The sequence below is a fragment of the Lygodium microphyllum genome, chromosome 23, assembly GCF_053477565.2.
Source record: "Lygodium microphyllum isolate KBCC chromosome 23, Lygodium_microphyllum_v1.1.10, whole genome shotgun sequence".
Taxonomy (NCBI): domain Eukaryota; kingdom Viridiplantae; phylum Streptophyta; class Polypodiopsida; order Schizaeales; family Lygodiaceae; genus Lygodium; species Lygodium microphyllum.
In genome coordinates, this window is record NC_141157.1 from 30577914 (window position 1) to 30590742 (window position 12829).

Genomic DNA, 12829 nt, shown 5'->3' on the forward strand with positions numbered 1-12829 from the left:
TAGCTCATGCTTCTGCCCACTTTGTTAAATAATCGATAGCCACAATAATGTATTTGGATTGTGAATACTGTGCTGCAGGACTAATGGATCCGATGAAGTCAATCCCCCATTTCTGGAAGGGTTGTCGTGCGATAATTGGGGTTAGCTCCATATGATCCAAGACTTTGGTCCTTTGGCACTCGTCAAAGTGTTTCACAAAGCGTGTAGCATCTCGAAAAAGGATAGGCCACCACAGTTGGGACTGCAGTACTTTGCGAGTTGTTGCTTCTCTACTGAAATGTCCTCCGGCAATTCTGCCATGTGCCTCTATTAGCACGTCATGCATTTCATGTTCACATACAAATCTGCGCAGTAACTCGTCTTGTCCTAGCCTGTAAAGATGGCTTGCTATTAACTGGTATGGTTAGATCTTTAGAATGATCCGCCTAAGTCGGGCTTTATCTATCGATCGCTCCGGCAATCCATACTCAAGCATTTGAACTATGTCATCAGCCCAATATAGCGTCATGTCAGCTCTAAACAAATCTTTTTGCTGGATTAGTGGAATAGGTGTGCGTTTGGCAATTCATCCACAATGCCTTGGCCAGGCACTTCTCCTGTGGGGATACGAGACAGACGGTCAGTCATGTAATGCTTCTTCCCTTTACGCACTACCACGGAAAGGTCAAATTCCAAAAGCAGAAGAAACCATATGGCAATGCATCCTATAGTGCATGGTTTATTAACCATGTACAGCAAGGCTTGATGGTCAACAAAGAAAGTAAAAGGCGTAGCCAAAAGATAGTGTCGAAATTTCTTTACAACAAACACCATGGCCAAGCCCTCTCTCTCCGTTGTCGAGTAATTCATTTCAGTCTCAGTGAGTTGTCTGCTAGCAAAGTTCACTGGATAATCAAGGTTGTGTTCACCAGGTTGGCACAATACAACTCCTACGGTGAATTTCGAAGTATCGATGTGCACGTGGAACGTGAGTGTCCAATCTTGGGCTCTCTTGGGCTCATAGTATCAGAGCGATTGTTAGAGCCTTCTTTAGTTTCTCATACGAGCGTTGGCACTCCATGGTCCATTCTAATACAATCAATAGCTTGTATAGAGGCCTAGCAATCAATGAGTAGTTTAACACAAACCGTCGATAGTACCCGATATGTCCTAAGAAGCACTAAGCACCCTTGTAATCAGCTGGAGGTGAAAGATCAACAATGACCTTGATCTTTGAGAAATCTGTGGCAATGCCATTCTTTGACACTACGTCCTAGGGTACATCCATGCTTCACCCAAAACTGGTATTTCAAGGGGTTCAATGAGAGGCAATATAGCCAACATCGTTCAAAGACCGCTTGGAGCCTGTCTAAGTGTTCTCGCCAAGCAGAGTGAATGCACAAGTCGTCCACGAAGACCTCTAACTCCTTCATCAGCATATCTTTGAATGTTATACACATCAGTCGCGTTGGAAAGTGGCTGGTGCGTTAGTCAATCCAAAAGGCATGACCATGTAGGCAAAGACTCCCCATTCAGTGGCGAATGCCATCTTATGCCTATCGTTAGGATGCACTTACACTTGATTGTATCCCGAGGAGCCGTCCAAGAAACTGTAGGCCTCTTTGCCAGCCACTCTCTCTAACATGTGCTCGGTGTACGGCAATGGATAATTATCTCTTTTTCTAGCTGCATTTACCTTCTTGTAATTGAGACACACTCGAATCTTCCCATTTTTCTTTAGAACGATGACTATGGGCGAGACCCAGTTCGTGTGTTCAATTTCCTATATGAATCCCACTCTCATCAATTTGTCAATTTCTTCCTTGACAACGTGAACGTGCTTTGGATTCATGGGATATGATCGCTACTTAGCCGGCATTACATCAGGTGTCAGATCGCTACTTAGCCGGCATTACATCAGGTGTCATGGGTATGTTGTGATTCACCACACTCGGATCTACTCCTTTAAGTACTTTTAGGGACTAAGCAACACGTCTATATACTCTCGTAGGAGAGTGACAAGACTTGCTTCATCTTGCTCGGCCAAGTCATCCGCTATAAAGACAGGTCGTGGGGTCTCCCCTCCCTTAGCTAAATTGACCTCCTTGACCTTGGTGGGTTCCTCAATTGGTTTGCTTGCTTGCCCCTTGTCGTTTAACTCCCAGCAAGATCACCACCCTATCTCCCTTTTTGAACTTTGTGAATCGTTTTGATAGGACTTGCGGTTTTCATCGTTCCTCTGTTTGCGTTTCTTTGCTCAGCATTTGTCGTTCCTCCCTTAATCGTCGGTGTCGTAGGTGAACGGGTAGGTCCCCCTTAATGCATCTAGTCTTGGGAGGCCAAGGCATTTCAAGGTCACTATCTAAGCTGACTTCCGATTTGGAATCGAACTCTCCATTTTTGCTAGAAGAGGGGATCTCTCCTGGTGGTTGTAGCTCAGACGGTGAGTCCGTTCGCAACAGTGGTGTGTCACTTGGTTAGACTAGGCATGCCCGCTTGTAATCAATTGCACTTGTGTGCTCCAACCAAGTTTGATCACAATCCTCACATTTGACTCCATCTCTAAGTGCACTCTGCTTGCTTGGTCTAGGGTCTACTTGTATTTGTTCGATTACATGCCCCCCAGTGTCATACTCTAGGATATCGATTTCCTTTTCGCTCTCACCACTCAAGGAACAACAATCCTCATACTCATCTCAGAGTTGTCTTCGTCAGGTTGCTCCTGATTCTCCTGGTTTTGACTATTCCCTTCTTTTTGGTCGAGAAGTAAGACCCAATTGTTTTTCAAGTTCAAATTGTGTGTACCTTGGACCATCACCATTCAAGCTCATCCATGAGATCTTGGAGTGGCTTAAGGTTTGTTGGATTGCCAGCCAACTTCTTGGTCAAGTACCCTAGGACCTCCTAGAGCTCGCGTCTATTACTTGGGACTCGGAATGCAACATGAGTGGATCTTCCATGTAGACTCCCGATCTTCATGTAGACTGGTACTGAAGGTGTGTCTTTGAACTGATTAGTTGCCTTGATGGCTTGTTTGTACTCCTCAGTATCTGAGAACAGTAGGTTGATGGTAGTCAGAACGTGCATCCAGTCTCGTTTGTCCTCAAGGCATGGGATATACTTGGTAAAGACTCCATAGGATCCCCGAGTCTGTCCATCACCCTTTAGCATAGTGGAGATGGCATCTAGGTCAACTAGGGTAGTCTTCCAAGTGTACATCTCCACTCTCACAACTTCTGTTTGATTGTCCAAGAAGATAAGACCGTTGCCCCAGTCTTCTATGACTCTCACATTGTGCATCCAGGGTCGGCTAGCAGGATGTCGTAGTCCACTCCCTTCATGACTATGAAGTCAACAGAGAACTGGATCCCTGCGATCTTTACTGGCCAATTTTCTAACACTCTGAATGGCTTCACCTTCATTCCATTTGCCAGCGTGATGTTAAGTCTAGCAGTCTCGACTGATGGGTTGCCCCAATTTTGGAATATCGCATGGCTTAGTACACTCACTCCTGTCTTTGTGTCCACAATCCCCTTTTTTGTGACGTCTCCCAGTGCTAGGACTGGCAGGATTGCATGAATTTTTGTGCCTTCCCAAAAGGCGTTGATGTGCAGGGATTTAGGTATGGAGTGCAGAGTCAGGCTCGATATTTGAGTTTCTGCATCGTGCTCAAGCAAGTCTATGGCAATTGGTTCATTTGGTTCTTCAACCCACTACTTAAGCTCCCGCCATAGCATTGGGTGTTACCTAAGCAAGTTGCCTAAGCTCAGAGTTATCGGAATGGTTACCACCAATGTATTGAGAAGGTTGCTAGTCACTCGCCTCTCTCTTAGGTCTGTGGTTCTTGGCCAATGGCCTTGATTATTTTGCCGACTTGAGGCAGTTAGACTTTGTCCAAGTGGTTCATCTTGTGGTTTCATTGCCTCCCTTGGTTTTGGTTGTGGGAGAGAGATTGGGGTGCCTATGCTTGAGAGATCGTCGATCTCATTCTCCAGTATGGGTTCAACTTCCTTTAGGTGCTCCAAGGCCTCCCTTACCCATTCTTTCACCTTCTTGATGGCTTCGAGTTGGCACTTTGGGTTGGGGTACTTCCCAACCTTAGCAATTTCCCTTTCAGTCGTCTGAGGCACCGATGTCTCTTCTTCTACATCAATGGCTTTCCCTCCAATCAACAGATTCATGGCATTTTCGGTTTTAAGAGTGACCTTAGCATCTAGTCTCTTCTTCCTTCGTCTCTGACTCCTCTTTCCAACTGAGGTTGCATCAAGGTTGCTAGGCCCTTGCAATGATATGCCGACCTGCTTCATTTGCACACGGGTCATGGCATGCAACCAGATAGGTGTGGCATCCCCATCGAGTGTCTCGATACTGAACAACCCCAATGGAACCGATGGTTCGTTTGCCAAACTAGAGGATGGTCTCCACCTCTAGGGCAGTCGACAAAGAGATGAGTGATTCCACACTCAGTGCATCTCAGGTCAGCCTTATCTCTGTTTGCTTGTTCCCTCTCAGGGCATCGCGAAGAAATGTGTCCTGGGTGACCGCAACTTCAATACACGATTGGTTCTTGAGTTTTCCCTAGCCTCTACCTCTTCCTCTACCCAACACCATCACTGGTATTGGACGATAGTCCATGAGGATAGTGTTGCCTTCCTCATCATACGACATGTATGGGTTTACACAAGGCTCATGATTGCTAGGCTCATCCACATAGTGGACTAGAGTGTCACTCGATGGATGGGTCACGTAGGGTCCAGGTGGTCTAGGGATACCTGTAGGATTTATTACCATCCTAGGGATGGTCGGTTTAGCATCGTTCGGTGCCAAAAGAGCTAATGGGGCTCCCCTTCCCAAGAAGTTCGGTGATCTATTCGTAAGGTGGGGTTGACCGTAAGGCTATGGGTATGGGAGCCTCCAAGGTAATCAATAATGCATGGTGTCATGGCCAAATCTACCACAATTAGCACAAGGTCGTGACCTAGGGTCCTGACACTCAGCTGGCAAGTGGTTTCCACCACAATGCACACATTGGACGTGTGGGTGTGTTGGTCGTCTCATCATATCATGTAGTTTAGTTATGTCCATCCTGATCTTTACCACAACTCTTGTCCCAACTCAGTGTCCTTCCCTTTGTCTTACGTACTTGGGTCTACTCTCTCACTCAGCATTGAGGCTCTCTCGAAATTCCTGGCATTGGACTCTTCTTGATTTGATCCTTTGGAGCCTCTTTCCTTAAGCTGGTCATCCACTCTAATAGCTTCTTCAAAGACCCTTGCCAGTGTGTCTCGTTATAAGCTTGAGTTGCTGGCCAAGGCTTTGTAGAGCTCTTCGCTTCGTATTCCGTTGACGAATACTGTGGATATGCCCTTTCGATTGGTCTCTCACCCAGGGGGATTCTCTTGAAGAGGCTCCTCACGTGGGTCACATAATCTCGGATATCCTCTCTCTCTTTCTGCTTGATGTTCATAAGTCGCACTAACAGGTTATCAGAGTATCCAGGTTTGGAAAATCTCTTAATGATGTGGTCTGATTCTGTGGTCTAATCGTTGCAGTCGAATGGGTTGAGCATCCGATTGGAGTGTCTGATCAACCGACAGAACGGTCCAAGTCCGAGTGGTCTGATTATGGATTGTCTGATTTTCAAAATTGGATAGGGTGTCCGATCGAACGAGGCAGGTTTGTCCGAGTGTCCGATTTTGGGAATCGGCCGGTTTGCTCAGTTTGATTCTGAGAATCGAACACTGTGGGAGGTGTTCGATTCCACCTGTCGAAACGCGTATCGAGCACTTATTTCCCAAAAGTCTAGATATAGGTGTTGCTAGTAGCTACCAGAACTTCCAGGAATCAAGGAGAAGTGTAGGCCAAGGGCATTTCATACTTAAATCTCACTGAAAGTCTCGATATGCTCGAATCAATCTAATGTAGACCTAGACCTACAAGCTCTATATCTCTCTCTCTCTCTCTCTCTCTCTCTCTCTCTCTCTCTCTCTCTCTCTCTCTCTCTCTCTCTCTCTCTCTCACAAAGCCAGAATTGTAAATGAGGTTTTCCTTGGTCAACCAGGACCTTGAGCCCTCATAGGCCTACATCTTAGCCTTCCCAATCACTCGACCTTCGACCCCGAGACATCTGAGCACTCTTTTGTTCTCATTTTCCCCTGTTATTGCCATGTTCAGGACTATTTTATAGTAGTGAACTTCAAGCTTTCCTCTCTAATTTCCTTTGATTTCTCCTACCTATCCTACTCTAAATGCGATAAAAAATCAAAATTAGGGTACTGAATGGATTCCTCCTACTCAACCAATCATCAAAAACCAAAAATACTTACTTGTAGCACGGATTAAAACCCAAAACCTTCTATCTATCTCAAGCTCTAGTTCGGGGGTGAAACCCTTACTTCAATGCTCGATTTGAAGCGCGCAAGCACTCAAGCTCGAATTCGTTGGTCTCGACAACGAAACCAAAATGTAGAGGCGAGCACAAGCTCTACCGCCAAGACCCGCGGACTACTTATTGTTCAAGCGTTTCAAGCAAGCACTAACAGCTACCTCTCACATAGTCGACACGCTATCCCTCTCTATGAGCGTAGTGAGCTTACCTTGATGCGCCCGATTGAGTTGCTTTCTCTCTCAAGCACTCCGATAGCTCCATGATTCTTGATGCAAGCTCAAGCATCCTCAAACCTCCACCTCCAAGCTCCATCCTCCGTAGTAGCACGTGAGACAAGAGAAGAGAAGGAAAGAGAAGAGAAGAAAAAGAGAGGAGATGATGGAGAGCTTCACCACCACAATCCCTCACCCTCACACAATCACTCCCTCACTCTCACACTCCCTCCCTCAAGCACACACAAGCAATAAAAGAGAAGAGAAGGAGAGTAGAAGGCCAGTCCACTTTGCCACACACCAAAGAATGAGCTCTCATTCATCTTTTGAACTTTATATACAAAGCCCTAAATCCCATTTGGGCGGTCATCCCCTTTTTACATGGCCGGCCATAACCTAGGCTCTTTTTTCCATTGTTCTCCTATCTTCCTAGCTCCCTTCCTACCACCCATCTACATTTACAATTTGCATAGGTCAGAGCGCCCGACGCTCTTAACATAAATTACGATGGGCCTTACGCTCTTTTACAAAAGTATTGACTTGCGCTTTTTCTTGAGCACCTCTCCTTGATTTAGGACTTTTTAACACTTCTTGATTTCTCGATTTTTCTTGCCATGCCTTCGTTCTCCATTCCGCTTTTACCTTGGCTTTGTCTTCTGCTTTAGATTTTTTGGATTTTCGACCTTGCTCGTTTGAGGGTTAACAAATAGTGAACTAAAGAAAAAGAGCCATTTATATGAAATTTATTAAAAGCGTTTAAGAAAGATTCATGCATACTTTCACACGCATGCCAATTTAAACCCTTCCCTTTACCTTACTATGCATTGTGCTACATATGTATTCACTACAAATGTTTTTTGTTACCTTTCTTTATTATGTGCTTAAAATTCTTGCTTGAAGAATTTAGCTATTGTGGTAGCCTTTGCTTTCTTCAACATGATTAAGCATCATTGATACATCTATAAAACCAATTAAACATTTCTACAAGGTAACTACTCTTAGCAAGTGTTCTTGAAATATGCACCACAAGCTCAATAATGTGACTTCTCCATATCTTGGGTGCTCCATATTTTCAAAGATCCATAGTTCTCTAAAAATCCATGAGCATATCATATGTGTTGCAAAAATGTGAAAATTTGACATTAGATTTGAAATTCTAAGTTATACAAATAGAAAATAATATGTAAAATTTAAAGTGGTAAAAGTACCATGTAGTGGGTGATGTGTTTGTTTCTCCCCTACATTGACAACTAACTTTGTAAAATCATGACTACTTTATAGAATTTAGCTTGAGTGGTGATTTATTGACAATTTCAACATTATATACCAGCTTATCAAAAAAATACCAAACTTTGACATGACCATTCTTAAGATTGGGATCTCTTTCAAAACCTATATTACATCTACACAAAATCTTTCCACAACTACCACTTTAACTTTCATGACTTGCCAATCATGTTACTCAAGAATCTCTTCACCTTTATCCCACTCATTGATCTTTTCTATGCTACATCATGAGTTAAATGTTAGACCTAACATTTTCTAATTTGTTTGAATCTTAACATTGCCTCCCCGGCGGGTCCACTAGGGTTTACCATATGGTACCACGTGAGTGTAAGGGAGGGGGGTTATTTAAGGGAATGAATGTACATTTTATAAGATAAAGGTCCCATAAATAAGGGGTAGATAAGGGGTATTTTCATATATTTCTTGCACGCAGGTGATGTCTCCTTATTACTACTAGTGAATCCCCTGTGCTTGCCTCCATGTAGCACCTAATTAATTTAATAACTCCTTAATTTTTTCAATAGCCACTTCACGTCTAGAGGGATGCTTCATTGTATGTATATAATTAACATGCAACTTCAATAAGCACTTTTCTTCTAGATGGAGGCTTCATTGTATATACATAATTGACATGCAACTTCAATTTTGATTTCATAATTTTTTGGAAACATAGTGATACTAATGCCTTAGTGTCACAATTGAATAAATACTTGAGTATCTTAAGATTGACTCCCAAGTGCTAATCGACATTGAATTCTCCAACTTCTTCAATGTAGAGTTTCTTGCCCCACCTATTTGCCTAGAAATTACATCAAGATAAGGAGTTTGCTGGAAGATCCAAGAGAGAATATTGTATGTCTCATTGGGCACTTCATGTTGCTAGCCAACCAATTTTCTTTTTCAATTGCACACTAAATGGATGGACAATTATGATGTCTTTAAGATAAGCCATTGTGTAGTCCATCAGTGTAAGACCCACTTTCCCCAATTTGCATCCCTTCACAATTTTGCATTTGTCAAGCTTAACAACAAAATCCAAGGTTATTTGGTAAATATAATTAGCATAAATTTACTAGAAATAAGTGCATCATATTACATTCTCAATTTTATATTACAACAGGTGAATCCCCTTTGTATATTACACTTGTAGGAATGAGCCATACCATAGTGCAATTTAGCTAGGTCAACAAAAGTATTGTTAAACTCATCATACTCGTAAGATATTATCTTTTTGGCTTCAGTTCCCTTCCACTTTCATTTTCTCTTTGATAAAAAATGTTGTCCTATTGAATCAGCAACAATTAATACATTTTACCCTTATCATATATCTCTAAGTTGAAATGGACAAGGTAATATTTTGCATTTTATTTTGCTATGAGTCAATGTATTTGCTATGATATTGTATATGGTCTTATAGCCTTATCGACTAACCCCAAATGTATCACAAGCTATTTGAACATCTTCCACAGATAAACTAGTAAGGACATCTAGAAGAATATCATTCAATGTAGCAAGGCAAAGTGCTTAATGTCAAGGATCTCTCAAAATTGCAATTAGATGCTTGCATTTCAAAAATTCCACTTAGAAGCTCAAATTATTGAACCTCACCTTGGTCTCTAGCATCATTAAAAAATAAGTCTAGATAACATCAAGGGATATAGCAAATCAAGACAATCTACTAATGGAATATCACTAACCTCAATCCTTACACACTTCTCTTTTGTACTCCACCATTCATTGATAGCAACAACATTGGTAGTAGTCAATGTTTTCTTTCCTTGTAGCCCATGGGGATTTGCTTGTGTCTTTGCAACTTCGCTTCTACAAGATTTTGGTCCCTCTTCATTTGCTCCCAACTTATTTTAATGATGCATTCTCCTCCATTAGGAACAATCTTCCCTACAAATCCTTTGATATCGCTTGTTCCCTATGTTGAAGATTAACTTTGTATTGATTCAATTCTTTTTCTAACTTAAGAACTTTATTTTCTTAGTCATGCAAGGATTTTTGGAATTCATTCAAAGAACCTTGTGACTACAATAAAGATAAATGAGGATAATATAATATTAATTGATAATATTGGTGCATGTAAGTATTGTCACCTAAACTTTTTTTATAAAATAAATGGATAGTGTTTCTCCCAACTCACAACAAGACGAGATTCAAAGGAAAATGGAAGTTTCAAATCCAAAAATGTCTATAAATTACTTTGTTTGGGATAGCATTAGCTCCCTTACAATAGTCTAATAGACCTTGTTTACCATTCCCAACATAATTAATAAAGGAAATGAATGAAAATATGGATTTAGGTTAGTACTAGAGTCATTTGGATACAAGGAACCATCAACCCAAAAATCAACATTTTTATGTTCCTTTGAATGATATTCAAAAGAAGTTGTTGCATCTAGACTATGCTTACTATCAAGGATCCTTGTTATAGCATACTCCTCATCCACACAAACATGCAAATCCACTCCTTTTATGGTTCCTTATGTTCCCAAGTGGTTCTATTAATAAATGTAAAGTAGAAGACAAACTTGTGTAGATTGGTTTTTCTAGAGTAATATTGATTTTGAAGAAATAGAGGAAAAAATATAGCATGAAAAAGGCTTAGACAAACATACTAGATAGCTTGCCTTGCTAATGTGGCACGTGAGAGTAGTGGCACATAGTGGTTATATAACTACCTATAGAGGGTCCGAAGCATGTGTAGAGCTTGAAAAAGGTATACCAATTTGGAGACATTCTAGTGGAAACTAGAGTATAAAAAATGGGTATCTCAACTACAAATTTTTAGATAAAGAAGACATTTTTCTCTAAAAATTTTAAAAATTATTTTTTGGGAAAAAAATAAATCCGACTTTTTTCTAATATGGCACTTTTGAGAGAGTGGTGGATCCCATCTTGGAGGATGAAAAGAATTGTTACAATGATGAAAAGAAATAGAAATCCCCTTCTTTTGAGTTGAAGTTTAGCCCCACAAAAAGCACGGTGGATTGTAGGTATATAAGGATGCCATGGGACAAGGCATGCAATTATCGAAATACTCAAGAGACCAATCCAAGTTTAAGGTTCCCCAATCCATTCCTTACTAGGCCCGTTTGGAGTCCATATTTGTCATAATGTAGTAAGGGTATTGAACAAAGCATTTCCATAATGAGAAAGGGAAATGTATAGACATCTTAAAGGAGAATATAAATGTTATTGCAATTAAAGTATGCATCATGGAATGCACACATGTAGAGAGAGGTTAAGAAACCATAGCCAAGAATTTTCTTATGTTCAAGTGACATATATGTGCAAGGAAGGGAAAACATGTGCACATAGATGAACAAATCTCATTTATCAAGAGAATTAGATGACTTACAATAAGTAATGAGTATAAGGATTGGTGGTGGCCTAAAAACCCTAAGTGAAATTCTCATCAAGAAGGTAAGAGTAGATCTTTTGACTTTTCAATTCATGCAAATCCACAAGAACTTGATAGGATTATGGGATCAAACTTTCTTAAAATTAAAATAAATGCCTTTGAAAAGACTTTCTTGAGTATATTGAATCTACTTTTCCTTGATTTCTACTTGTAAAAATTAATAAGTTTTATGAGAAAAAGCCTTACTTTATCTAAAGATAATGAATGAATTGAACAAGCAAAGTTTATATGACAACGGACTCACCTCAAGGTCCTACCATTCCATTGATGAGGCAATGAGAAATATTGAAAAGAGGATTGCTCAAACAATGGCTAATGACTAAGTGATGAAAGACAACATTTGAGCAATATACCTACCCTTATGGTGGACAAGAAACTAGGGGACTTTGGCTAGTAATTTCCATGGTCCCACCTAGAATAGAAAATCATAGTCATGTACCCCAACATCTTAGGGTACTGGAAGAACCAATTATAGATGTGAGTAAATTGGACTCAAAGTTGAGTCAAACTTGAGAAATGAGTCAGGGATATGATTCCCCAGCTCTATCGAGAGCATGAAAATAAAGGAATGAAACTATAATGAAAGAAAGATGCTTCAAATTTAATTTTAACTTTGTTTCTGTTTTGTTAGAATGTGTAATGAACCCCACTTAATGATCTAGTCTAAGGAAGCTACTTTAAGATAATTCATTTACCTTCACTTCTCATATTGCCAACCACTTTTCAAAGAAGCAAGGTCAATCTCTCTTTGGATTCCTTATATCAAATAAATCCACTAATCCTCTTATATTTTAAAATTGCTAGGGAAAAATGCTCAAACCCAATATGCAAACCAAGTTTAATGTTATTTATCTTGTCTTGTAGAAAACAAAATTGTATCATGTACTAATAAGTACTATATCTATAGTGGATACTTCACTTAATTTCTAACTTTGGACATGTCTCCTTGCATTGTGGCGAGTTACACTACTCACCTTTTTTTTCTAAATTCATATTTACAAGACATAAATAAGACAAATGAACGATACCATTGCACTCAGAGCAAACCAAATCCTCCACTTGAGATTTAAAGAACACTCAATACAAACATTAGAAGCTCAATTAAGATTTTAAAAACACTCAAAGACATACATTAGAAGCTTAGGGTGGGTTTGGAGGCCCTCCTAAGAACCACCCCCTCCTCTTAAACTTTCAAGTTATGTAGTGTCTTTAACATTCTTCATCATTTAAACTCCTGATATCCATATTGAGTACTTTTTTGATCCTAGGTGAATGTTTTTGCCACAATGGTAGTTCACCAATTATTCGCTTCATCACTAAACTTGGAGATTCTATACATTAATATTCACCTACTTAGATTTACAATGTGAGGGGGGAGCCGTCACCTTGAGGGGAAACCCCTCTTACATTATAGTGATTTGGGCCAAAATCACCATAACATGACATGGCATCCTTGTCCTAAGGAGAAACACCCTCTTTCGCACTATGGTGATTTGACCCAAATCACCCAAAACATGAGAGAAGTGCCTCTCA

The 12829-nt window shown here is 40.5% G+C and overlaps 1 protein-coding gene across 2 annotated transcripts in view; it reads right to left on the reverse strand.

Annotated features, from left to right (window-relative positions):
* Positions 1-12829, reverse strand: part of LOC148016016 (D-lactate dehydrogenase [cytochrome], mitochondrial-like) — a 63974-nt gene that overhangs the window by 16195 nt on the left and 34950 nt on the right. Inside the window, exon 19 of one of the 2 annotated variants that reach the window (XM_087664368.1) lies at positions 7397-7692. The exons of the other annotated variant lie outside the window; for it this stretch is intronic. Coding sequence (XP_087520494.1) covers positions 7689-7692 — 4 coding nt within the window. The 3' untranslated portion in view covers positions 7397-7688. Of the gene's footprint in view, positions 1-7396; positions 7693-12829 lie in introns of those variants that run through there. 2 annotated transcript variants of the gene reach the window in all.